The sequence below is a fragment of the Megalops cyprinoides genome, chromosome 15, assembly GCF_013368585.1.
Source record: "Megalops cyprinoides isolate fMegCyp1 chromosome 15, fMegCyp1.pri, whole genome shotgun sequence".
In the NCBI taxonomy this organism is placed as follows: Eukaryota; Metazoa; Chordata; class Actinopteri; order Elopiformes; family Megalopidae; genus Megalops; species Megalops cyprinoides.
Window position 1 is genome coordinate 2,116,432 of NC_050597.1, and position 27,927 is coordinate 2,144,358.

A 27,927-nucleotide genomic window follows, 5' to 3' on the forward strand; every position below is an offset into this window, starting at 1 on the left:
GGAGGACGTCAATCAGGTGAGAGAAATGAACATCATTTGAGTTTTTTTTTATTTTATTTTATTTAAAAAAAAAGCTTCTGAAAAAGCTTTGTTGGGGCTCTTGTCAGGCTGTCCCGGGGGAGTGTGGGGGTGCACGGCGGGGTATATGGGCGAGGGGGCTGGAAAATGGCCTGTGGGGGTACGGGGTCAGGACAGGCTGGGATCTGCACAGGCGGAAGGCGTCTGCCTGAGCTGGGCTCCACGCCCGTCCCGAACAGGATCCTCAAACGATTCGCCCCCCCGCGCTGCTCTTTCAGCTCTGAGGTCACTCTCCTACTCTCCATTCCACTCATCAACAACCGCAACAATATATATCTCACTTTGCACGTCCTTCTTCAAGGCATAAAAGGCGAGATCAGTGGAGTTATTATGGCGTGTTTAACATCTACAGGATTCATGTTCATGCACCACAGTGAACTTGAACAGGCACGTAGAATGCTGCTGTTTCAACATTCTCCATTTCTGACAAAAAAATTATTAACCTAATAAAATGAAAACTATACATATAACACACCAACTAATTCCTACACACATGCAGTAAATGAATACATTTTTATCTGCAGAGAGTAAGGACCACCCTGATACATTTAACAGGCACATTTGATATTTAATAGAGGGCTCATAGGAGCAGAGAATACATGCCCTTCGTAATGAGGGGTCCTGCTAAAAGCACTGTTTCACCGTGAATAAGGCACACATTACTAATTACATCAGTCTTTGAAGTCTTATCAAGCGCGGCTTTAGAGAATGTGAAACATCTCAGAAATGAGCTTTTAAGTCCGGACAGCCGAGAGTGCGTGCACGCGCTGGGTTTTCGCTGGGACCGCAGGTTCAGCGGTGTAATCGTATTATTCCCGCACAGGTGAGAGCAGGCCGAGCTCTACATTTAATCTGCGTTTAAAAATATTTACACACAGCCACACACCCACAGCCCTTACACACGCTGCAGAAACTGACACGCACCAGCCGAGAACCGTCCAAATAGAATCAAAGTTAAATAAAAGGTAATTACACTAATTAACACTTACGACTGTCAGTAACTGAATTGCACTGGGCTGCTATCTCCCTCCATCTACAGCAGAGGAAGGGGTTAATCTTACAGCTGCTCTAATGAAGAGCCCAAAAGATCAGCTGGACAGGAAATGTATTTCCAGCAGCCTAACAACGCCCCCCTTTGGTCAGCTCAGGTCATTACCACAAGGGAAACAAAAGTAACAGGGGGGAGAGAGAGAGGGTCACTGCCAACGGCAGTCACTGCTCTGAGGATCAGAGGCTAATTACAGAGTGTGTTCAGGATAAACAAACAGGCTGAGAGACACAGGAAACCCGCGGGGGGAGGGCGGGAGTAAAGGGAACAGCCGAGAGAGATGACAGGACGATGAGTGAAGCCCAGGAGGAAGAGTCAACAGGCCTGAAGCAGGCTGGAGGAGGAAGGGCAGGCCGACTGTCCTCACCGCTCACACAAAAGCTCAGCCTCCCTGGGGGGAGCCCAGGATCAAGAGCCAAAAAACCTTCCTGAACCTTACCCTGTCAGTCCCACCTCAGAGAGAGAGGGCGTGTATGGAGACAGGCAGCAGGCCTGAGAGGGGCCTGGCTTCCCCCAGCTCAAAACCTCCGCTCTCTGAGAGTGTCACCAGAAGAGCGTGGCAGCGTCGGCCGCTCAGAACCCAAAGAAAATGTAGTCTTCCCAAATTAGCAGAAACCTCAAAGGCCAGCTCCCTCAGGTGACACTGGCAGTTTGAACGTAAATAAACATTAAGAGGCTCAGGATTGGCTATGCTGTGTACAGGGCGCGGCTCATCAAAGACGCCAAAGTGCACTTTGAGTGACACCCCAGGATCTTTAAACGGGCCTCATCTCCAGGCTGTTTCAGGGGGAGGGAGGGGCAGGCCCCACCTGGGGGTGACACACTTGACTTTTGCCACTCCTTCAGAAAGGACCTCAATCTGTCCCATCTTCAGAACAAACACTCGGCACAGCTGACATGTGGAGCTTCCCCACCTCAGCCAAACCAGGATCCTATTTTAATATGCAAAGAAAACTGGTACATTTGTAAAATACATGCAAAATGGCATCATTTCAATGACCAAACGAATCGAAATATTTCAATATTCAATATAATATTCAATATATTTTAGTATTCAATATAAAAAAACACATATTAAGCAAAGACATTCCTACTCTTACTCCTCCACTTTCATATCTAGTTTTAGTTTTTTTTTTTTACTCATTTTATTTTGCTTGTTCTAAATACCTGATGTCTCTATGAAGGTCGATATTGTTCATCTTGAGAAGATGACCTCATCAAAGTAGTGTTTATGGTTCACTGGGCCGAGGCTTTGATTTTACTATTAAATTATGTTAAATTCATTCTTTCTATTGAAGGGCCCCAAATCCAATAAAGGAGCAGCCCTGCGATTCGCTGATGAAATACAGTCTGCTGGAGTCGGAGGGAGGGAGAGCCGCCTCTCGCTCTCCAGACACGGCACAGTGCGGCACAGTGCAGCGCCACACGGAACACCACAGAGAACTGCAATGCCACGACAAGCAGCACAGGAAAGAAGAGAGTACAACAGCAGCAGAACAGAGCACAGGCCGAGGAACAGAACACAGGCCGAGGAACAGAACACAGAGCACAGAACACAGACCGAGGAACAGAACACAGGCCGAGGAACAGAACACAGAGTGCAGGACAGAACACAGGCCGAGGAACAGAACACAGACCGAGGAACAGAACACAGGCCGAGGAACAGAACACAGGCCGAGGAACAGAACACAGGCCGAGGAACAGAACACAGAACATAACAGGAGCACCTAGAAACAGCAGCACAACACAACACAAAGCAGCGAACAGCAACACAGAATTCCTGCCACATCCTCCTCCTGCTCTGACAGGACACAGCCGACCTTAGGCAGTCTTTTCTTTCAAGTGATCTGTAAAGTAGCTGTCTAATTTTAGTTAAATAATTACCTGGGATTACCGGGCAGGTGCTATTAAAGCAATTAGAACACAACACACTTTCAACTGCAAATGCACTTTAGGCAACCTTGACTTGTCAGCATTTGCTGGCTGCATGGGCACTTGAGAGAGAGATGGAAAAAAAGCCACAAAAGTTTAACCCTTTCTGCAGCAAGGCTTCTGCTTTGCAAAGGACATCTGCCTCTATCGGGAATGAATGAGCCGATCTTTCCTACACCACATTCTGAATATAAACCCAATCATTACGAACAATCTTCTGAAATAGCCTTTGGTTCAATTATTAGCATAAATGTGTTTTTTTCCCTGATTATAATTAGTATTACGATGTGAAGCATTTCAGTGTAGTCCTGAAGAGAGATGCAGTTTGGCTCAATATGACCCACACTGCCTTGAATATGAACATCCCGAGTAATTTCATACGGCACAAATGTTTACTTATCAAATGATTTGGTGTATAGCCTACAGGAGGAGAAAAATAACACCTGCATGTCATTCTGCTTCGAGGCAGGATTAGCAGACCCCTGACACTACCCACAAACATTACACATTCAAATACCAGGATATCCATTATTATCGGAGTCACAGAACAAAATGACAATTACATACAGAATGCCAAGACTGGCCGAAAATGGCATGATCCAAGAGGATTCATTATTCAGGAAGACCTGGTGTCAACAACACACATCCTGCATGAAGAGAAGCCCCTGGGTCACTGTGGCCCAGAGCATGTGCACATACATACACTCATACACACACATACTCACATACCACACACACATACTCACATATCACACACACATACTCACATACCACACACACATACTCACATACCACACACATACTCACATACCACACACACATACTCACATACCACACACACAAGTAAATGGTAAATGGACTGCATTTATATAGCGCTTTTCTACTCATTTGAGTACTCAAAGCACTTTACAGTTATATGCCTCACATCTACCTACCAGTGGCAGAGGCTGCTATATAGGCTTACCAACTGGCCACTGGGAGCTGTTGGGGGTTCAGTGTCTTGCTCAAGGACACTTCGACACTCTGCCAGGATGAGCCAGATTCAAACCAGGGACCTTCCAATCCCCAGTCGACTGCTCTACCTCCTGAGCCACTGTCGCCCCCATATTGCATATACAACCACTCACACAGCTGTACACACTCCCAAACAAACACACATAGACACACAATAAAACCATCACACACATTCATTAACGATCACACAAACAGATATGAGACTGGCTCAGGTATGTGGGCTCAGCTGGTGGGCAGATCATCCAGCCAGCTGCTGTGGGGAGGACAGCGGCACCGACCCGACACCGCCCCCGCAGCGGCACCGACCCGACACTGACTCCACAGCGGCACCGCCCCCGCAGCGGCACCGACCCGACACTGACTCCACAGCGGCACCGCCCCCGCAGCGGCACCGCCCCCGCAGCGGCACCGACCCGACACTGACTCCACAGCGGCACCGCCCCCGCAGCGGCACCGACCCGACACTGACTCCACAGCGGCACCGCCCCCGCAGCGGCACCGACCCGACACTGACTCCACAGCGGCACCGCCCCCGCAGCGGCACCGACCCGACACTGACTCCACAGCGGCACCGCCCCGACACTGACTCCACAGCGGCACCGACCCCACAGCGGCACCGACCCCACAGCGGCACCGCCCCGACACTGACTCCACAGTGGCACCGCCCCCACAGCGGCACCGCCCCCGCAGCGGCACCGCCCCGACACTGACTCCACAGTGGCACCGCCCCCGCAGCGGCACCGACCCGACACTGACTCCACAGCGGCACCGCCCCCGCAGCGGCACCGACCCCACAGCGGCACCGACCCGACACTGACTCCACAGTGGCACCGCCCCCGCAGCGGCACCGACCCGACACTGACTCCACAGCGGCACTGACCCCACAGCGGCACTGACCCAGACAGAGTCACTATCTAACACACATTCTGAGGAGCGCAGTGCGCGATTACACAGACGCAGAGACAAAGGCACCCTGCTCCCAGCGCGCCCCCGTCCCGATCGACCCGGCTCAGCGTGACCCCCGACGCGCTGCCCCCCCCTCCACCCTGCCATCAGCAGCACCTGCACCCAGCGCCCCCAGGACACCCCCAACCGCTTGCGCCGCCAGGCCCCCCGAGAGCGCCACTTCACAGGGCCTCTTCAAAGGGCCCGCGGGGCCAGCCTTTCAACCTGCAAAGGTTAGAGCAGCAGTGATTTCTGCTGGCATTAAGCCCGGCTCCGGTCCCTCCGAACCCGCGTCTGCCGCGCCCTTTCGCCACAGCTCCTTCCCCTCTGCCTCGCCTCGTGCTGCCGCTGTCTGCTGCACCTCCCTGCGCCTCCCTGCGCCCTGTGAGGAGAACCAGCACCAGCTCTGACAGCGCTGATCCCATGGGTGGCATGTTGTACTCATATTTGTATATTGTTGTTGTAAACGAACGGGTCTGAACACGCAACGCAGAGCTTCCCTCGGGCACAAATGTCCCTGAGAGCGGTGCTTCTGAGGATGTGCTTTTTATAAAAACAAGAACAAAAAATGCATGCCTATTCTCTGTCCACAGGCTGGTATTAACCTGAGGCCAAATCTGTGTGTAAACCTGTGTGACCTCAAAACAAGTGAAATTAAATTACACAAATGGAGGAAAGAGGAGCAGCTAAACGCCCTAAAACATCACTTTTATGTCATGAAGGGGTGTCAGAGGATGTCAGATTGGAGGAGGTGTTGAATCTCTACTCTTTAAAAGTTGTAATCCCCTCACTAGGCTCGGGGCGAGACGATCTGAAGCACACGCGTGTGCAATGCCTTACGTAAGGTGCTTTAAAGCAGGAATCCCAGCGCTTGCCTGTACAGACTTTACATCGGAGTCCATGACTTCGGGCGAAAGACACAACCGTCATACACTGTGCAGCGTGTACAAAGAGGCTTTCCCCTGCTCCCTTCCCCAAAGGGAAGGAGGGAAAATGGCTGAAAGGACGCGAGATGTCAGCAGGAGAAACTGCTTACATTTGACTGAGTCTAAGAGGTACAGGCAGGGTGTTCCGATGTCTAATAATAACAACAACAAATAAAAATATTACATGGGTTTATAATAAAAATATGTCTCCTGTGTTTCCTCTCCGCTAATCTACTTAAGCAGCATTCAACTAAGCAACTAATGTGACCCACCTGAAATTCAGTGTGCAATGGACAGGTGAAGCCGGCGACAAAATGGTTTGAACCTCAAAATTTCATCATCTGGGACAAACAGTCAAATGCAAAGTGCAGTTGTGGAAAGAGACAGTGGAGCTGGACCTGGGAGCTAAGAGCAAACGCTTCAGACCTACAGCACAGGACCTCCAAAGCTGGACCTCCAGGAGCAGAAGAAAGCTCTACAGGAATTCACCCTTAATTTACAAAGAAATTGGCGTATTGCCACTGTAATCACTTACACGATTTCAGAATAACAACCACATTCCTCTCATAAATCATCTCTCATGCCAAACACTTTGCTAATTCCGCCTCTGAAAAGCCCTATCGTCCTGATTTCAACTAAAGCTTGCGCAGAAACGCAAAGGCATAAATACTTTGAGTAACAGTGGATGTTTCGAAGCTGTAAATTGTTTTTATTCTGCAGAACGTTTTCGATTTGCTTCATAGAATATATAGCACCCCATCTGGAGAATGAAGAAAAAAAAAAAAATCCAAACAAGAGGAATTGCTGTAGAAGCAGGCAGGAGATGTTTGCATTTGGCAATTCAGACTTGTAAAACGATAACAGCATGACTGAATTGAATCTGGGGACCGGGCTACGAGGTAAGCCAAATCAGGCTAAAACACACACACACAAAAAAAAAGGAATAAAAATGCATAAATTTGGGAGATCAAACAGAAACGCAGCATGCTGTTCCTCTCCCCCGTTTGCGAGCGTGAATGTGTAAGTGTTATAATGGTGTGTAAGCTGTATCAGTGTGCTGCTGTGAAAAGCAGAGGTGGGACAGGGAGGCATTACCCACACGCACACTCCCGCAAACAAGCTCAGCCACGTGGAAACCTGCAATGCAGTGTCTGTGCTTTCCACCGCCGCCCGCTTCCCTGGCCTGAGACGCGCCCTTTACACACGCTTTAACCATGAGGGAAACATTACATCTCCCGAACAATACAGACAACACATACGTGCTGTACAATCAGCATCAATTCCCTTTAAAACGAGAGCCAACCCCCCCCCCCATGCCTTACACACACACACACACACACACACACACACACACACACACACACACACACACACACACACACACATACTCCTCTTGCCCTCTCCCTCTCAAGTCATTAAAAAAATGAATAGGAGGGTTTAAGAACAAATAGCCTCCCAAATCTGTAAGGCATTAATCTCCTTTAACTGCTGTCTTCAACAAACAAATTAGGGGTGTGCAGGTTCACTGATCTGCCCGATAGAGCGTCTGTTTATCAATTAATCAGAGCTTCCGCAGAAAAACTCATTAAGGAGGTACTTCAGGAACCGTGTTCGGCGGGAAAAAGCGCCGCGCAGGCGGCGCCCTCCCGGTGCCGATCCAGCATTGTCCAGCCCGCGGCGGCTCACACCCGATGGGAAGGGAGATAGGCGAAGCAATTAAAATGAAAATAATTACAAAGTCACCCCTCTAACGAAGGGCCTGATCAAAATGAGCGTGCATCGATAAGTGCACCGGCGCGCTCAGCGAGCGGAGCGCGGGATCGATGGCCGCTGACAGACTTCCTTCAGCGTCGCTGGTTTCCGCACCGCGCTGGTGGAGATGAGAGGGAGACGTGCTCTCCGCCTGATGAAAAAGCCGCTGCGCCTCCCCAAAAGAGACGGAGATGACAGCAGCGTGCCCGCTTTGAAGGGACTGCTGGCTCCTCTGCCCCTCAGTAAACACCTCCGCCCAGCAAAGTGCGCCAGTCGATATGCCAAGCAGACTTTTTTAACATTACATTTGAGGTCACGAGGCCCTCTCCAGCCAAACACCTATAAAGGCCTGTCATCTGTAATGGCCACCCTGTTATTCTTGGTAGGATTCATTGATTCAGAGTTACAGGATTGTAATACACCACTGTGCACACTTCACCAGAGACGAACGAGTTCATGGTTCTGTCAGACACTCACTGGTTTCTCTAGGGTGGTGTCTGTGTAGGAAATTTGTTTGCACACACCGAAGGACAAGACAAAACCCTGTTTAGTGTTCAGAAGAACTTTTCAGCAGGGAATTTTGCAGACCTGACTGCCCCCTCACATTCCGAAGGGTACACCCAAAGTGCACAAGGCTACTCCATGGCCATCTGGGAAGAGAAAGACGGACGAACAGGAACAGACAGCAGGATTCAGCATTATGGTTAATATTATCCCTCAGGTCTCACCACTCCTTTACCTTCCACTTTTTAAAAACTTTCGGAAACGTTCAACTGCTTTTCATTTAAAAAAACCAACTGTAATAAAAAACACGCAGATTTAATTCAGTCAATCCATCCAGAAACAGAACTCTCAGGGGTTCACTTCATTGTCCATTTCTGTGGTTTTGAGACAGTGGGAGGGGGTGAATGGGTCTACTGGGCTTAAAATTAAGCAGGCTGAAGGAGAGGTGCTTCTTTTGGCTCAACATCTCAGGCAACAAGAGCAATATTGATCCAGTGGGCGGGTTATGGAACTGGCCTCTGCAGCACAGGGCCACACACCTGTGTGTCGGGGCAGAGTAAGCCCAGATTAAGCTAAAGTTACCCAGTCTTTCCCCGCCATGTCATTCAAAACCTCGACAGGCAACCGCATCCCGGACAAAGGCCCTTTTGGGCCACCCTAATAAACGCCATTAGCTCGGAGACATCAAACATGAGGGATTAAGAGATTTCCAAAATTTGCGGTCTGTGGACTTCCTCACTTAGACAGGTTTTTTTATTTATTTTTTTTTCCTGTAGATTACACTACGATTTGTTTTCATTTTACTCCATTTTCCCTCCCTGTCCGCCTTTTGGAAAAGCACTACAGTAATCCCTGGCAGATAAAACTATGGACTTACCCAGGGAAGATTACAAAGCGCTCTGTAAAGCCTCTGTATCAGCCTGCGTGGGTACTGGAGAGCTCTTCAAGTGCTCAGCTCATGAACTGCACACACAAAGCGTAAGGGAGAAGACACAGCAGCCGTGGTACTGGGAGCGCCTCGAACCTGAGACCGTGCTGCCTCCACCTGTGTCTGTTTCACTGCTAATTTTCCCACATGGACAGAGCAAAAGCCGAGGCTCTGGGTCAGCGCAGGAGCACTGGCTGCTGCTCTAGAACAGCTACAGGTGAGAGCCAAGCAAAAGCTCGGTTTTCTGTGAGCTGCAGCTACATCAGACACTGTGGATGTGTGCGTGCAACACAAGCGCACACACAGCCCCATTCGTGCGTAGGCACACAGAATTGTATTTATTTATTTTATTAATATTATTTGAAACTGTCAGAGAAATGTCAAAGTCTGACATTCTCCAGGTCTGGGAGAGGACCGTCTGTGCTTTGGTAGCGGCTGGGGGAAAAGGTTAAGTCATTTCCCACCCTCCCCATCTCGCTAAGTTGCTGTAACTAGGTCGGTATTTTTATCAGACTGAAAGATTTAAAGGTTAAGAGCGCGGAGCTGTTGATAGTCCCGCGGGTGACCCTGGATTTGCGGGGGGACCCTGGGCCCCGGGGCCCCGCTGCAGACTCCGATGGCCTGGATTTAGCGCATCCTGTATCGCTTACGAGACAGAGAGAGGAAGAAAAGGGAAAGAGCTGAACAGTCATGGTTTACCCCGAGGATTACTCTCCTAATGTTTCACAGATTACCGCACAGCCGATCATATTGGGGCCTTTGTGGAGCCCCTCTCCTCACTGCACACCGGACAACACCCTGAACTCTGAACCCCGAACCCTGAACCCCAAAATACCGAAACCTGAACCCCGAATCCCAAACCCCTGCCTGGACACAGCACCCCGGCTGATCACGTGGAAGACCCAGGCTGGGCATAGGTAACACAGACCGTGCACCACTCCGCATGGCCATGAGAGTGCGGCCGACCGTCTCCGCTAACTTTAATTCTGGGGACACAATTTCAAGGTGATGCAGTGAGAACGCGGGAGGGTTCGGCGGAGGGAGCGCTCTCGTGGGGTCCCCCTTCCCCACGACGTCCCCTGTGCCGCGGCTCTGACACACTTCAGGAAGCCAGTGCCGCAACGCCGTCACGGAAACCTTCTGCCACCCAATTAAGCAACACTGGAGCCTTGCGCGAACTCAATTAAATCCTGCTAATTTAATTAATTCAATTTACCACAGCGCGCTTTGGAAAGGGGAGAAAAAAACTCAGAGAAAACAAAGTGCAGAAATGAAAAGGAAAGATGTTGGCCCCTGACTCTCTCTCTCTGCTCCGGTCTCTTGTAAATGTAATTTAATTTCTACTCATTTGATTCATTTTAATTAAGAAGAGCATACAGTTTTTACTGCACAAATGCGCATGTGCCCAAATACAGACACAGGCTCTACCTGTATGTCGGTGTGAGGTGAGACAATATGTTCAAAATATGACAACCATACCAAAAAAAAAATCACAGCATTCTAAAAAGTACAAATGCATTCAAAAGTCTGTTTGTGTGAGTGTGTGTGTGTGTGTGTGAGTTTCCCACAGATTTTTCACTTCAAAATATGTCCATTTTAAAAAGACAAAATAGTTGTGTTAGAGAATTCAGTCTAATACTTGAGAACATTAAGTATGCAAAGAGGCCTGTATTTCTGAACTTAGATAAAAAAACAGACAGGCAGTTTCCTCCATTCAGAACGCTCTGATAAAGCAGTGTGCAGAGTTATCCACACGCCACACTCTGGCTGTGCAGGAACATTTCAGAGATAAACATCTGAGCTCGAGCTGGAATCACCTCTGCTCAAAGTTCAGGGAGTTCTACATGACAATGATAAAAATATAAAAAAAGCCTTAACTTTTTGAGATGTGAGTGGACTCTTGAAAATAAAGAAAATAATTCATGAAGCAGAAACTCTGGGAAATCCAGAGATAAGCGCAGCTAAGTGTAGAGCGCTTTATTAAAAGTGTCCCTCGCACGGCGGAGGGGGGCCCGTGTGCAGGAGGGGGTGAAATCGCCCAGAGGACGACGCTACTGAATCAGAACAGCCTGCTTTGGGAGCTTCCCAGGGAGCTTGCATTGTTCATTTAAATTAATCCTCCAGAAGTTGCTTTCAGAACTGGCAAATGCAAAACTCAAGGCAAGAAAACACACCTCTTCCCACTCCTTCCTCAAAACCCTCAAGAACAATGGTGTGCATTATTCTACAGTCTATTCTACAGAGCCAGTGCAAACTGGGAATAAGGAGTTTCTAATTCTGATATTTGTCAGTAGGGGGCAGTAGAGAGGAGGTATGACTGGATATGAAGCCACTGATCAGGGGCTACACTACTGCTGAGACCCCATTATCTAAGGTGCTTTACCTGGGGTGCCCAGTGAACAGCAGAAAGAGCATCTCAAAAACTGGAAGGCAGAGCATGAGAAGCCTGACAGGAAGTGGCGGAGCTTCGCGCTGGTGCTTTATGACATCACTTCCTCTCCACCCCCTGTCCTGCTGTCAGCTCCCTGTTTGACCGGGCAGAGCTGATGAAGAATCCCAAACCTGCCAAAACAAACGGCTTCTGCGACGCTCCTGGGGTCCGTCGGCCCGAGCGGCACAGAGGGATTGTGGGAAATCATCCCGCTTAATGTGGGCAGTCTGGCTGGAGCTGGGGTCGGATGTGCAGAGCGGTGGGCACGCTAAGGATTCGCTCCTGCACCATGGAAACGACCCTGAGACCAGCCAATCAGGACACTGCTGATCAGAGGCATCTCCGCCTGCGGCTGCAGCTCCTGCTCAAACACAGGTCAGCAGGAGGCACTGAGAGAGCAGGCCCGGGCCCGAGTGCCCAGCTCCAGGCCATTCACACTGCCGCAGGAACCACTGCCGAAGACAGGGGGCGCTAAGGAGCTCCCTGCCTGCTGCTGCAGCCTGGGTGATCTTCAGCCCGTGAAGAATAGGCATGGATCTGAGAGGTGGGGCTGGTGTTCACCAGATCACCGCTCACCTGTCTAAAGCAGGGTTTCAAAAGCCCCAACTCCCCCCCCATCGCCCCAAACACCCCAACACCAGCAACAGTAACCAGCAGAGGACACTGAAATTGTCCAAATGCGAGGAAGACACTCAAGGCACACCCTTCGCCTTCTGCCCTGACTGCCTGCATAGCGAAGAGACTGTCTATGGACACTGGGCAACAATCTCACGGCATTCATTCTTGCTTTATTTCACTCACTATGAGTAACTCATCTTCTCATATAACAGCAATAATATTAGGTTGAATGAACAGATATGTACATGACATACATATCCATATTATATATGCATGAATAAATGCATGCTATGTTTGTATTATGGACCACTGACAAACCACAGAACTGGAGCAGCAAAGCCTCCACCTGAGGCACGTAAGAGATGTATTTCTACAAACAAACACTGAATACATTCAGAATTAAAGAAGAGAAGATCAACTTCGTCAAAAAAGGCTATATTCAGTATATTCAAATTCTTTTAAAACCTGAAGGGCGAATTTGTTATACATGCGATGAAAATTATATTATAATTTAAAACCTTGCGCTATAATGGCTGTCTCTGCATGTTTGGAGCTATTACACCTTGTAAAGGGGATAAGATACAAAAGACAAACAAACCACCCCAGAAATAAGGACATGTAAACACCGTTTACTGACTGAACAACACCGAGGGGGGGTGAGGGGGTGGGGGTGGGGGTGGGTAATTTTACCTTACTTATCTGCTGAGGGAGGATGAGCACCATGTCTCTGCATTTTAAACGTTCTCCTTCCTTTCCTACATTCCCAGATTACACTGGCGTCTGTGAAAGGTACTCTTTATTCCCCATCTCGCGCTGAAGGCCTGCTCGGAGCCCTCCGCCAGCACTCCCACTCCCCGTAAGAATCAACAATCCTCCCACGTCCCCGGCCCGCTGCCTCGGTGAGCGCGTCGCCCCTTGTGGGGAACGTCTCTCCTTAATCCTTTTTGACTTTTTTCACGCAGAGGTCATCTCCAATTCTGCCGACGGAGGCGGCCGCGGTGACGGCGGCGGCGGGAACATGGAGGGAGCACGGCCTGGTGATTCTCCCGGGAAGGAGAAAAGAGGAGAGGAGAGGAGAGGGGAGGAGGAGAGGAGAGGAGGGGAGAAAAGGGGGAGAGGAGAGGGGAGGAGAGGGGAGGAGAGGAGAGATCGTCTGGGATATCTGTCTGACAGAGGCTGGCCTCCGTGAAAAGGCTTTCAGACCTCTACATGACAGCCTTCTCTAGGCGAGGGTTACTGGGAGCATCACTGGCGCAATAAAAGCAAAAAGGCTTTCCCTGGAGTTGTAAAGAAACTCTCTTTGGGGTCGTGTATGATAAATAAGGATTTGGGAGACATTCAATAACTTGTGGCACAAATGCGGAGATCTATAAGAGCATTCAGCAGGAAAGCAACAGCCCGCTCCTCCATACAGACCAATCAAACACTCAGATTAAATGAATCCACACACCTTCACCAAAATCATTCTGTGATACCGCATCTCCACTGTGGGTTCCCAACAGCATTTCACAGGTTGCCTGGCCAGTTTACGCAACATTTACGAGGCTCACACACATGGCATCACTGGCATGATCCTACCTTTCCCTGCAGGCAGCCTGACTTCCTCCCCCCAGCCCCCCGGACAGCGCCCCGCGGGGGGCGGATCACTGAGGACCACTGAGGCGGGGTAATTAAACTCGTTTGGGACGGGGAGACCCCCTCATCCAGATCCACACGAGTGCAGCTGCGTGATAAAGCCCCTTGCTGTAATTAAATACCGGCTCCGTTACTGCTCCGAAAAATAAAAACACAGCGACAGAGGGGAGAGCGCCCGCCCCCGTGATCACCCTGCTGGGTTAAGCTCCCCTCTCCGGGCTGAGACCCCCCCCCCCCCACCCCCACCCCAAAGGCCCGGCCTGCTTTCAGACCCACTGGACTGGCTCGCACCGTGCCCGAGTCCAGCACCCGTTTAATTAGATCCAACGACGCACTGGAAAAATCAGCACATGAATAAATAAACTAAACACATACTTATATTCAAACAGGCAGCCGGCTTTAAGCAGAATGGCAGTGCTGTAAAAACAGTGCGGAGACGCCACCTCCCGCCCAACAAATGCCTCCGAACACCATTGGCCGAGAGTCATTTGGGGGCAGGCTCAAAACAACAATCATTCAAAAAAAACTCCAGAGTCGGAGTAGAAAACAAAGGATTATTTGTACAGACAGGAAGTACATCTTTAGTTGCAGAAGAAAAGGTTGGCAGATTTGAGGCCAATCACAGACAGTTCAGTTATGTGCTGGATATACACTGGGCCTGAAGGAGGAGCCTTCCTCAGGAGCATCAGTAGTGTGAGCAGGTGGACAGGCCTTACCTTGGGAGAGGAGGAGGCCAGCTCCTTCCCTATAGCAGCAGCTACAGCAGCGGGCCCGCTCCCCGCCCTCTCGGGGGCTGTCTTTGGTGTCGGGGGTGAGGGGGCGGCGGGAGGGGGCGCAGGGGCCCTCCTCTTCATGCGTCTCTCCAGGCTGCTCTCCGGAGAGGGGTGCGAGGGTCGGGCGGGGCCGGGGGCCTTGGGCTCGTAGAATGGGTTTGACCTGCTCGGAGCATAGGGAACAAGCAGAACACCTGAAACAGCGCAAGGCCAGGAGCTGGATTCACCATCAGAACACACAGAACACCTGCATTACCTGAGTCCTGAAACTCACCATCAGAACACACAGAACACCTGCATTACCTGAGTCCTGAAACTCACCATCAGAACACACAGAACACCTGCATTACCTGAGTCCTGAATCTCACCATCAGAACACACAGAACACCTGTATTACCTGAGTCCTGAAACTCACCATCAGAACACACAGAACACCTGCATTACCTGAGTCCTGAAACTCACCATCAGAACACACAGAACACCTGCATTACCTGAGTCCTGAAACTCACCATCAGAACACACAGAGAGAAGAGACGCCTGTGAATCGCCCTAATAAACACACCAATATAACTGCAGTTCTGAGCTCAGTCACCTTCTTTTTTCCCCATCAGAGTTTTTAAGAGTTCAAAGACACTCTTTGGTAAGTCAAAGATAATGAGCCGTGTTCTTGTGAGGGCTTTACGCTTCCGAAAGGCTCAGCCGGAGAGAGGGAAACAGAAGGTTCTGAAAACGCTGTGATGCGTAGCAGTACGGCAAACTCACACAGCGCCATCCACACACCGCGGACAGTAACAGCAGTCCAGAACATTCCACAAAGCAACAACACTATGCTGTCACCAAATCAACAACAGGTGATGGGATTTTAAGGGGATCTCAATAATATTTTTAAGAACGAAAACTTCAATTTGTTTTGCATAAGCAGCATGGAAAATGACTTGGTCTCCCTTTCTCAGGGTTCCTCTCTCAAAGGGTGGGCCGAGTCCCTGAGAGGCCAGGTGCTCGCTGGGTCAGCTTGACCCTGCTCATCGGAGCCACAGGCTGGCTCAACAGGAACACAAACAGGCGAGGGGGGGCAACACAAAAGCCTGTTGCCCAGTCGGGTCCACCGCTGTGGTTAGGCCTGTCACTCACCGGCTCAGGGATACAACGAGGGGACAGCACAGAGGGGCGGGTGAGGGGTCTGTGTGGGGCCCCCCATCACCCAGCCCCAGAGAGACAGAGAGAGGGGCGGAGGCAAGGAGAGGTTTGCCCTGCAGAGGACGGAGCCTCAGAGCTGTGGAAAGCAGTCTGAGCTCACTGGGACAGAATGCGCTCATAGTGGGCTTTGTGCAGGAGAAGAATAAAAGTCACAGACTCTGAACCTACACCCTCCACACCCCCTCCACCCTTTCTGCTGCAAGTCACTACAATTTTAAGGGTGGGCTCAACAAACTGCTGTTCAGCAACAAGCTCTGAGGTAAGGCAGATGGGGGGGGGGGGGGTAAGGATTTGGGGGGCAGAGAGGATGGGAGAGTGTACACAGCAGCGGAATGCACAGAACAACAGCCCTCTTGTTCCTGCAGTCACTGCTCACGGCTGTCCACACGAGTCCCACGCACCTACCCCCCCAACCCCAGGCAGGCCTCCCCAAACCAAGCCCCCCGTCCCAGAGCGCTTCCACTGACTCCAGCTCCAGATACAGAAGCACACTGCGGTCACACCGGAGCCTGCACTTACACCGGAGGGAGCTGCACACAGGGCATTTAAATCCACACCACTGCTGGCTGAAAGGCTCTTAAAAAGACAATTTTATCATTTACAGTTTAGAGTATAATACTGGCTGCATTCCTGACCAAACAGCCCAGAGCTGAAATCCTACAGGTGCGTGGCAAATGAGAAACAACACCCCTGAAATAAAATTCTAATCCTCAGTTTTGTCAGTGGAGTAGAGAAATATGGTCAACAATATCAGCCTAACACCACTTTCCCGAACCGTTTGATCCTGTTTTCACAGAAGGTACCTAGGCTTATGCTATAAAAATAAACACATTGTTTGGTGGGACCCGATTCTAAAGCATCACATCTACAAAGTACCGTTCATGGGAGTTTTGTTTTCAGACACTCATCTCACAAGATGAGAACCAGTCACGTCAAGCCCCAGCTAGACTTACTGATAATGAACATACTAATAACATTTACCATTCAGGAGATCTTGCTGCTCTTTAATCACGGACTCTGCTCCTCTCCCCAGAGATTTTTCCCCAAATTTAGAATGCCGACCCGCATCACAGAGATGCAGCCCATCACCACACCATCTGGGAGCACAAGCTCTCCCCCCAAACAGGTGACGCCAAGCGCTGCTTCTCACACTGCCGTCCCCATGCACAGGTATGAAACACGCCTGTGTGTGATGAGACGTACAGTCTCCTGCCCAACCTGCGCACCCCTCTCCCCGCAGGGCAAAACCAGTTTGTTCCACTGCTGTGAGTTACTGATCACTGTCAGCTGATGACACGGCCAGGATCGAACCCTGACCTAGAGCTCAGCGTGAGGCCCTGAGAGGCTCTCTCCCAAGAGCTGTGGAAGTATCCAGGTGCGAATGAAAAGCCCCTGCTAAACAAGCGCCAGGAGATCAGAGTCATGAGAGCGCAGAGGCAGTGGCAGAAAGATATTTCCCATAATGCCCAGCACTCACTCGTCCAGCTCCTCCTCCTCGGCGGGGGTGGTGTGGGCGTAGAGGTACTTGCTCATGTCCACTGGGTGTACATTCTTCCTCTTGGTGGGTTTTGGGGGGGACTGCTCCCCCTGGCCGTCCCTCCAGCCCCTCTCGGGAGGAGGCCCGGGTTCCGGGTCCGGCTCGTCAAACGGGTTCCCGTACTGCGGGGCCTCGGGTTCCGGCTCGTCGAAAGGATTAGTGGAGCCCTGATCCCCGAAAAGCTCCTCCTTCTGACGAGACTGGACAGCTGGCTTAGTGACGGGCTCTGTGGTTTGCAGAAATGGGACAAATTACTACCTGAATTAAGGGGCGCATCATGGTGAAAATTCAACAACGTCTTAGTGATTAAAGCCAACAGCACAATAAACAAACACCCTGTCAGGAAGTATAAAAAGATAAGATAGTACATTCATGCCAAAACATCAGGGTGCCCCATCAGGGAGCTGAACTGGTAATCTTCAGGTTAGAAGCCCTGTTCCTTAGCACTTTACCCAGGGGCTCGCACGGGGCGGTAGCTCTGGGGTACTGCAGAAGCACAGCGCAAAGACAGACCCCATTTACCTTCCTCATCCGGGTCTCCGAAAGGGTTCAGCTCGTTGCTGTCGTCAGGGTCCTCGAAGGGGTTGGTGCTCATGCCTGGGGCTTCCTGGTCGTCCTCCTCCAGGAAGTTCAGCTTGTTGATGAGCTCTGTGGCATCGCCATGGTTACCCAATAAAAGACAGAGAGAAGTTACCACGCCTGGTCCAACAGGAAGGAACAGTGTAAAAACATGGCTCCTTCACAATCCATGTGGATGGGGGAAAAAAAACAAAAAAATAATCAAAATTAAAAACATATATAATATCTCTGCACTTTGGAGTGAACCACTTCCAGATCTCAGCTTCATTACCCAGAATTCCAGCAGCACTGTAACAGCCTGCTAAAGCGGTGGTCTGTCACCAGCGATCGCACCCACAGAGTGGGTCCCTCTCTCCCCGGTCCCCCACACTCATCTCTTCAACACCCCCTTCGCATTTTGGCAAGTGCCACTTTCAGAGTGTCACTGGGGCGCGGTGCACCCTGATAACGTCCTGGGGGAGATACGAGGTGTGGCATGCCTCCGACTGCCCTGGCCACCGCATTCTGAACCATATTAGGCCATTGTCACTGTAGTCCTGCCCCCCGGAGGCGTGAAGCTCACAGCCGACACCCCAAATATATCCTTTACACGCACAAAACAGCTGGCACACAGCACCGATTTCACTAGATCATCCAGGAAAATAATTCCTGTGATACAGTTTTAAATCTTTTGCATCTTTTGCATGCTCCAAAATGACTGTTCAGCTGTATAGGAGTATAGGAGTATAGGAGTAACACAGCCCTATAGTTCAGTGTATAGACTCGCTGTACATCTGTTCACGTATTTTAAATGCAAGCTCGCTTATGCTGCAAAATAAATTTCCAAGTACAAAGTCTCTTACTGCATTTCCCTTGTTCTTTTACACAGTTTTTCCACAGGATTCATTTTTTGCCCCTGAAGCTTGATTTGTGTCACTTTCGTTAAAGCAGGTGTTTTCAGCTTTTTTAACCACCTTTTTGTTTCACCCTTGGCTGAAGCAAACCTAACATCCTGGAATGTCTCGAGCCTCGGGTATTTGTTCATTTCATTCCTAGTTGGTTCACTACAAACTGCAGACTTCCAGGGAGGGGAGGGGAGAAACAGAGGGAAGGCTAAATAAAAGAGAACCGCAAATGGATACACGTTCTCTGACGACACACACGGCGGGAAACACGAGCACATCACGACGGGAATGGCGGAGAAGAGCGGGGTGAGGGAGGAGAGGAGAATGGAAGCGCATAGACCTTCAGAGGAACTGGCGGATTTAGCGGGAGGCTTATGCTCTGCCTTTAGGCCGTCGTCGGGGTCCCCATCTAAGCTGCTGAGGGCGTTCAGCTGCTTTACTATCTCTGCAAACACAAGCCGGTCGGGAGAGCGGTCAGCAAACCGGCCAGAGCGGCGCAAGCCACATACGGCAACGAGAGAGAGAGGGAGAGAGAGAGAGAGAGTCCGTCAGAGCCCCCATCTTCGGCCGCGTCACACGGCCTTTCAGACCTCCGAAACTCTGCAGGAAGTGACATCGGGTTACGTTACACGTCAGCACTGCGCGGGACGGTCTCCTTCCACATCAGGGTAGGATCAAAGGTGCGTGTGTGAGAGAGACGTGGCGGGAGCGTGGCGGGGGAGAGGGGCGGAGCTGCGTTCCGAGAGCGCCGGCTCGGACAAGCGAAGCTGGCAGCTGGCAGCAAGCAGCGGGCGGCTCGGAGCGCTCGTAGCGGAGAGCACATGCAGAGAGGCAGGCAGGAGTCACGGACGCGTGGAGCAACAGAACAAAGTGAAAAGGTAACACAGGGCACACAGCCAGGCCTGCAAAACCAGACGCCAAACAAAAACCTCAAAAATAACACGCCCGTCAAATGAATGGATCTGACACCCAATGCTTCCTCAGTCATGAAATTGATGTCCCACAGTAGCTGAGCAGTGACAGCAGACGTGTGCAGCGTACAGTGGCCGTGGGCCGGAGGTGTCTGCAGCACAATGGGAGCAGCAGCAAGCAAACCGCAGGTGCTGCTGGCGCATGAAGGAGACGGAAAATAAAATAATCTCATACGTCCGCCAGCCACCACCACCAGCGCCAAGTCTGTTCTTACCTGAACTCAACCTTAAATAAAACAACAAATAATGAAATAGCAATGGATAATCATGACTCTTAATTTACTCAGCAATGACAGACATTCAATACTGGAGAAATGTTCTGCAACAGGCATTCAGGAAGTACTTCTCCTAAATTGCATCTCCTGTGAAAATGAACTGACTGAATCAGACTCACTGCTACAAAGACATCTGGCTCCGCAAACCACACCACACCAAACAGGGCAGTGCAGGCATGCAGACTGGCCCCGCCCCTCTGCCGAATTAGATGGTATTCAAAGGTGGGGGGGGCGTGGCCTGGCAGGTACACGGGCACCCCTCCCCCACGCTGGCCCTCAGTGCTGCCAGCCAATGGGAGGGAGGCTCTGAGCCCCGCTGTTCCACCAGGAGCTGCACATGGCAGCGGACTCACCTGCCTGTGCCCAGTGCTGGCAGGGCACTGCCTAGACCTGCACGAGCCAGGCCCCGCCAGCAACCTGTCAGGCTGAGCGCCACCTGGACCGGGTCCGAGGGCACAGCCAGAACCCTGCATCTGCACCGCTGTCATTTACAGCTTTTATTTCTGCACTGGGCTACAGAGCCCAGTCATGCAAGCATGCACTTTCTGACTCTGCTAGTGAGTTTAATTTCATTGGCCCCTCATTTTAACGCTCATTACTGTACAGGCCCTCGCTCCCAAACGTGGTGAGGGCAGGACAGAGCAGTGGCTTATGGAGATTTGGGCGGAGCTAGCTGAAATCAGATTCCGGTTTAGCTTGTGTCTTGCCCCCACAGCCACACCTGGAATGATGTGCCTTCACCAGAAGCACCGGTTCATTTTCCTCTCACCTGTGATCTTGGCAGCCTTCTCCTCCTGGTTGACCCGGTTCTCCTCGTCCTCCTCGTTCTCCTCCTCAAAGTCGTCCAGGTTTCCGATGTCCGCCTGCTTCATGCTCATCAGGCTGGCCAGACTCTGCATGTCTTCATCCCTGTGGCAGCCAATCACACGACACCGGCTTGGCACACGGCAGGCACCGAACACACCGCTCGGCAACGCTGTGTCACCCGGCCTGACCCACAGTCTGCAGCCCTATGAAAAAGCCTGGAAACCTCAGCCACATTCAAGCTTAAAATCTGCCTGGTTTGGGCTGTGACAGGAGACCCTCGCTTTCACACACATCCGAACTCCCGAGACTCGCAGGTTCACAGCTCCATACAGACACACACAGACCCATAAACACAGAGCTGATCTTATCAGCATCTGAAGTGCACTAACGATCAAGCCTTCCGGCTCCAACTGAAACACTCAGGGAAAAAGCATTATTCACACCCAGAGAAAAGCTCATGTAAAGCACCCCTTTATTGTGGCCGGTGTGTTCACTGTTACGCGGGTGAGTGTGTTCAGCGACTCGCTGTGTGTGAACGGCGGAGGGACAGGAAGTGCCTGCACACGCACAGAACAATGCGTCCTTCATGGCCGTGTTCACGAGACGCCTGGCAACAGCGCAGCGGATTCCTGCAGCGATGGCCGGGTGGCCAGAGAGAGATAAGGCCCCCGGATTAGCGCTCTCTCTCCCTCTCTTTCCCTCCTTCACTCATTCTCCCCTTCCATCTTTCCCTCTAACGGCTGTGCAGAATTTTTCAGCTGCAGACATTCTAAACTTATGTAACAGGGTTCTGCTGTGACATCGCCCAATGAGGGGGCGGGTCTTCCAGGCCTCACCTCGGAGTCTACTCTTGTGGACACACATTGCTGCCACCCGCCATATGGATTATTAAAGAATCTATAGGTAACATTCAGATGTGTTTCAACAGTTCTTCCAGGATTCAATATGTCTGGTGGAACCCTGTGGAGCGCACAGGAGGCTGCTGGGTCCCTGTTCAGTGGCCACGTTGAGCACAGCTAAACCAGTCCTCCACAGTCAGATACAGGCTGTGTGATGAGTGTGTGAAACTAAGTGACAGAAATTAGGCATGCACTGAATTCCTTTATTTTTTTATTTCAGTCCCAGGCAAGTGGATGGCAAAACCCTGTGATCATGAATGAGCTGAACCTGAGAGGGCAGGAGGGAACAGCGGGGGGGGGGGGGGTGTCAGGAGAGACAGAGTGGGGAGAGAGAGGTATGACAGGAATGTACAGTGTGTTACAGGGGGGCTCGCTGACCATGTCGCTGAAGTGGAGAGACAGTGAACGAGGGAGAGAGAGAAAGACAGTGTCGTTTTTTAAGTCATCGGTATTTTAAGCCTGTTTTGTTTGCATAGGTATGTGAAAATTGCTTTGGCAGTATGTGCATATGTGTGGTCATGTCAATAAAAATTTGAATTTGAATTTGAATTTGAGAGAGAGAGGGGGACAGAGGCAGAAAGAGGGGAAGGAGAGAGAGAGAGAGAGAGACAGAGAAAGGGACAAAGGGAGAGGGGGACAGAAAGAGAGAGAGAGAGAGAGAGAGAGAGAGAGAGAGAGAGAGAGAGGGAAAGGTGTAGTGAAGCAGGAAGGAAGAGAGAGGAATGCTGCCGTTCACACCCCCCCTCCTCATCCCTCTCACTGGCTGCGGGCCTGATTGCTCCTGGGACACCCAGCCTAATTAAAAAGGACCGGAAAAAAAAAAAGCCCCACAAACAAACAACAATGAAGTGAGGCCTTGTGGGAAGGGACTCACGTGGCTCTGCCCTCCCGCAGGAAGATGCAGGACAGGGAGAAGTGCAGCGTGGCTGCCACCACTTTCTTGGACAGCGGCTTGAATTTGAGCTTGACGTCGGTCTGCGTGGGCATGGGGCTGGCGTACTGCTTCATGTTGATGCTGCTGGTGGCCAGAGCTTTCCGCCGCCCAGAGGGAGACTCCTGCGACAGCCAGGGGAGGGAGAGGGAGTCAGCGCACACACCCCCACATCAAATAACACACACCCATTATTATTCTTTGACCCCCCCCCCACGCTCCCCTCTACATTTCCCTGTTCATGAAATAAAACTTGAGCTTGAGATTTAAAAATCAAATTTAACTAAAGCATTATCCAAGTTCGGCTAAGCCTCTCTGTCAATACACTAGCCAGAAGAGCAAACAGGCGCTAGACGGTAACTGCTGGCACATCTTCTGAACCGCCCAGCTGTGGGTTATTAGAGCTGAGACGCGGTGAGAAGCAGGCACAGCGGAGGGAAACTGTTTCAGCGCTATTTCAGCACGTACACGCAGACTTCTGAAACCCGCGTTTCCCTCCTTTTTCCGCGAGTCACGTTGGGTAACGTGGTGCGGTCCAACAACGCTGATTGCATTTGATTGTCTTCTGCATAAACCTAAAAGCCGGCCCAAGGGAGGCTCCAATAAGCCGGGGTTAATTGTGCCTTTCCACCACAACCACTTCGTCTATTGTCAGAAAACAATTGTTTAAATTTAATCCACAGTTCTGATAATTACGGAGATGACTGAAAGATTTTTTTGCTCATAAAGATTTCTACCTTGAAGCTTTTGATTTTTAAACCAAAAACTAAAAAACTACGTCAAACAACAAGTATCCTGCCTTTAAACAGATACAAAAGGATATCTGAAATGTAACTAAATATATCAACTACTTAACTACTTAACTAGTATTATTTCCTATGGTCCACTACCTACCTAAGAAGTTAAGCTTAATTAATTCAAGCGCATCTCAAGGTTTCACTGATGAAACAGTGATCAAAAATAATAAAGCTGAATAAAAGTGTAGAAAAGACCAGCCAAGCTGAAACAGGCTCATGACTAGCAGTGATCACAGAAGAAAAATTTATCATCTACCCACGAGGAAGCTTACTGCTAATGGCAGGGTGAAAATGCTTAATACAGGTCGCCTTGATGTAATCAGGGCAAGGCGGATCACTTCAGATCAACCGAATAAATACATCTCATTAATATATACAGGCTAAAGCGGAGAATGTTGGGACAAACGGCACTCAATCGGCAGACACAACGTCTCAGAGTTTGAAGTGCTCGAAAAGGCTGGGACATCACATGCAGTAAGGAAGTTGCTGGAACACAGCAAGGACAAAACTACGATCACTTCAGACCCAAGACAAACTGCTAATTAAAAGAGACAGGGCTCATTGTCATGGAGATGGACCTGATGCACTGCCATTTCACCCAGCCGCCTCGGCCCTGTCACCGATAACCCCCTTATAAATGAAGACACCAGCCAGCTCGTTAAAAACATGCTCACAACAGCCGTCTGTTTGACAAGAGCAGCCCTGGGCTTTGACTTCCTGGGCAGTCGACTGGCGTCTCTCTCTCGGAAAACCCTGGGAATACTTAAGAGAAAAAGATAAATTACCACAGGGAATTGCTCAAGCTGTCTCTCCTGATGCGTCATAACCTTTACTCATGTATTGTTTCTTTCTTTCTCCCTCTCTCTCTCTCTCACACACACACACACACACACACACACACACACACACACACACACACACACACAGTGTGCTGCAGTGGTGAGGGAACTGTGCTTGTGATTAAGAGGTTGCAGGCTCCATTCCCAGGGCACTGCTGCTTTATCCCTGGGGCGGGTGCTTAACCCACATTGCTTCAGTAAACATCCAGCTGTACTTGTGACTGATGTGGAGTGCAAGCCATGCATGTCTAGATGTGTGTTTGCCAAGTAAATGATACATGGAACAGGACTGAAAAACTCCAGTCCAAGGAAGCAAGATTTCAGGCAGCATCTAAATTGTGCAATTGAGTCAACTCAAAAAATCCACAGAACAGAGCAGATGACTCCACCTGTTCAGCCCATGATGTGATGTCGCACTAAGCACTGTGTGGTGTGCCGGTCCTCTAAAAGCACTCAGAGAACCAGTCCAAAATCCAACAGAACGACAGGTGGGAGCCCATGAAGGACTGGAGCAGCCTCATTCAGGTCAGTCTGTCAGCAGGCTGTGTAAACTGCTCACTACTGCCCGCTGTAGCCAATGCTGGGACCTGAGCAGTTAGTTCAGCGCAGGTCCGCTTGCTGCAGGGTGGTCAGCTCAGTCTCCTTTCGATCACATGACAGATGACATCACAATAATCAGTGTCATTCTGAGGAAGGGCCTCATGCGGCTCCTGCGAAGCTCAGTGCGCAGAGCCAGTGAAACGATCTGAAAACAGTTCTTAAAAAGGCAACATTTCACATCAAAGGGAAAAATAACTGGCATGGCATCTGCTTTGTGCAGTACGTCATTTTCTTCCTTCCAGCTTACAGCTCAGGAGGCTGTGCACGCATATCCAATGATGGTACTGCACAGCAAACACGGGGCTTTCATGTCAGTTAAACAAATCCATGGGGGGGGGGGGGGCACAGCCACTTAATTCTGCATCCAGAGGAATTTGTGTTGTGATCTTTATTCAGAGAAATGCAGCCTTCCCCATACGCCCACCTGCAATCAACCCCTGAAGATCAAACAGAGCGCACGCGCCTTCCGACTCCCCACCCGAGCGTGTGAAACGCACACACAGGCTCCTTCCCGGCCTTGACTGCGCCGGCGGTCTAGTTTGCTTCGCTCTCCGTCGCTTTCCACGCCTGTGCGTCACGCTGCACTGGAGCGAAGTCCACACGAAGACTTCGCTCTCCGTCGCTTTCCACGCCTGTGCGTCACGCTGCACGGGAGCGAACTCCACACGAAGACTTCGCTCTCCGTCGCTTTCCACGCCTGTGCGTCACGCTGCACTGGAGCGAACTCCACACGAAGACGCACAGCGCGGAACACACGCGCAAATCACCGCCTCCGAGCGCCCTCAGCACGACTTCAAACACGCAGCGTCTGCTCGTACGAGGTCATATCCTCCCCTGACAGCGAGGGGAGCCGTTCGTGCCTCAGGGCTGAGAGCGAGCGGCCTGGAAGGGCAGTCTGCGCGGCGTGCGCGAACGCAAAGCGTGTGTGTGTCTCCGTGCAGCTCGGTGCTGCTCACACTGCAGCCTTGGCCGAGAGCAGCGGTGTAGCGTTAGTGCGACAGAACCAGGTGTGCTGAGACCTGGGGGTGTGCTGACGCCACACAGCCACACCTGAACACCTGAACACCTGGGCACATCCCAACCAGGCAGGTGCCTCTCCGGGTGCAGGCAGGCAGAGGGAGGGAGATCCGCACCGTGTTCTGATGGAAGCCCCTCGACCCACGCTATCTGCGCCCGCAGACACCGCGCGGGGGGAGAAGAGGAGAGCCACTTGAGGGCCATCACAGGGAGTCTGGGAGCGGTGGTGTGCCGGGGGGCCGGGGGACGGGGGGGGGGCACAGACAGCACCCCGCCGCACCACCACCACCCGTGTTACCTGCCGTTCCTGATTCTGCATGCAGCTTTCAAAAGCTCCTTCAATAAATGGATACGATAAAAAAAAATGTATAAGAATCAAATGCGTGCGAGCGAAGGCACTTGACATTTATGTTGACATTTGAGCCTGTTGAATCAGTCAGAAATATAGCATGTCATCCCACCAGAATACACTGCTCAAAACCCTCCTTATCACCGAGATTATGCAGTCTTATTACAGAGAGCTAATAGTGCATGTAGATACTTTATGAATGAATTTCAAAATGCATCAAACACTTAAGAAGGATTTAGGCCCCTCTGAAGAAATACTTAAGAATATGCAAATACCCAGAGAAGAATTAGGTTTAACAGATTTGACTAGCACAAACAATAAATGTGCTCTTTTCCCTGGCTGCCACTGTCAATCAGTGAATGAGATTAAGGTCCAAGGCTGTGACAATGTGTAAAATGAAAAGGGACAATAAGGCACTTTTAATTTATTACAGGGATATGACTATCAATATTCTCTCATTGTATTTTCAGAATTGCTAAATACCTCGCTGTGAGGGAGGCCGGAGGAAAACCTGGGTGGCTGGATGCTGCCCCCTACCAACAACTTCATGTCACTGCACTTTCAACAAAAGAATTTATTTGTCATCTGATGAGACAGATGCTCTTTGATTCCATGCCTGCGTTTCTGCAGTTTCGAGAGTTACAGTCTTATTCAGCAGCCATTTTTTATTTAACCACGTTCTAGCTTAGATCCTAAACTAAAACACAAATACCTGGAAAACGTTACGCACCCCATAAGGCCAAAAGAAAGCTGGCCTGGTCTTTCACAGAATGACAAATGCTGCCATGAAAATTAAATACATCCTCTGTTTGATCACTTGTTAACTCCACAACCTTAAACAGCTTTGGAAAAGATTAAACAGCTCTTCCCCTGGAAAAGCTAGTGTGCATCTTGCAGGAAGACACCTACGGGAACATGCGGAGACACCTACGGGAACATGCAGAGACACATACGGGAACATGTGGAGACACCTACGGGAACATGCGGAGAGACACCTACGGGAACATGTGGAGACACCTACGGGAACATGTGGAGATACCAGGTTCCTGTCTTACAGCTTTCTGGCCCGCTTTTCCGTTTGTGTTAATTCCTCAGCTTCTACATCTCTAATGTTTCACTATTCCCACAATGGGCATGTTTCCCTGACACAACACCTGAGTGCAATGGCCTGTCTCACTGGTGACGACAATTTTGGTCTCTGCTATTTGTTTCCGCTGGGCTGGAAATGATTCGCATAATAATTCAGTAATAACCACTTACCTGGCAAGTGGCATATACTATAATTAGGAACATAAATTAAATATTTCTTTCTGTCTATTAGTAGATGGCTGAGAAGATTATGAGTGATTATCGACTAATCATTAATGAAAGATGAAATATGTTTGTGGTAACAAGTGTCTTTTTTATAGCATTTTGCAGACAAAAAATTGGATAAAACATTATCTGACTGACTGTCAATTAATCAACATATTGGTTACATCCCTAATCATAATATTTAACATATTTAACGTGTGAATTTGTTCTTAATATCCTCCTAACTGCAACAACTGCAGGGGCAGCAGAAGTTGGAGCATTGGCCACGGAGCGGGGATTCAGATGGAGGAGAGGGTTAGGGTGAGAGTTAGGATGGACCTGTCATGGCGCTCCCCTCACTCCACTGT

The 27,927-nt window shown here is 50.3% G+C and overlaps 1 protein-coding gene across 4 annotated transcripts in view; it reads right to left on the reverse strand.

Annotated features, from left to right (window-relative positions):
* Window positions 1-27,927, reverse strand: part of ehbp1 (EH domain binding protein 1) — a 131,026-nt gene that overhangs the window by 61,292 nt on the left and 41,807 nt on the right. For 2 of the 4 annotated variants that reach the window (XM_036546479.1, XM_036546480.1), the window contains exons 6-11: window positions 22,608-22,789; window positions 20,797-20,936; window positions 19,122-19,226; window positions 17,841-17,966; window positions 17,259-17,544; window positions 14,528-14,747 (exon numbers count right to left, since the gene is read on the reverse strand). In XM_036546479.1, the coding sequence (XP_036402372.1) occupies window positions 14,528-14,747; window positions 17,259-17,544; window positions 17,841-17,966; window positions 19,122-19,226; window positions 20,797-20,936; window positions 22,608-22,789 (1,059 nt within the window). The remainder of the gene's footprint in view (window positions 1-14,527; window positions 14,748-17,258; window positions 17,545-17,840; window positions 17,967-19,121; window positions 19,227-20,796; window positions 20,937-22,607; window positions 22,790-27,927) is intronic. The other 2 variants (XM_036546482.1, XM_036546481.1) reach the window with 1 other exon arrangement.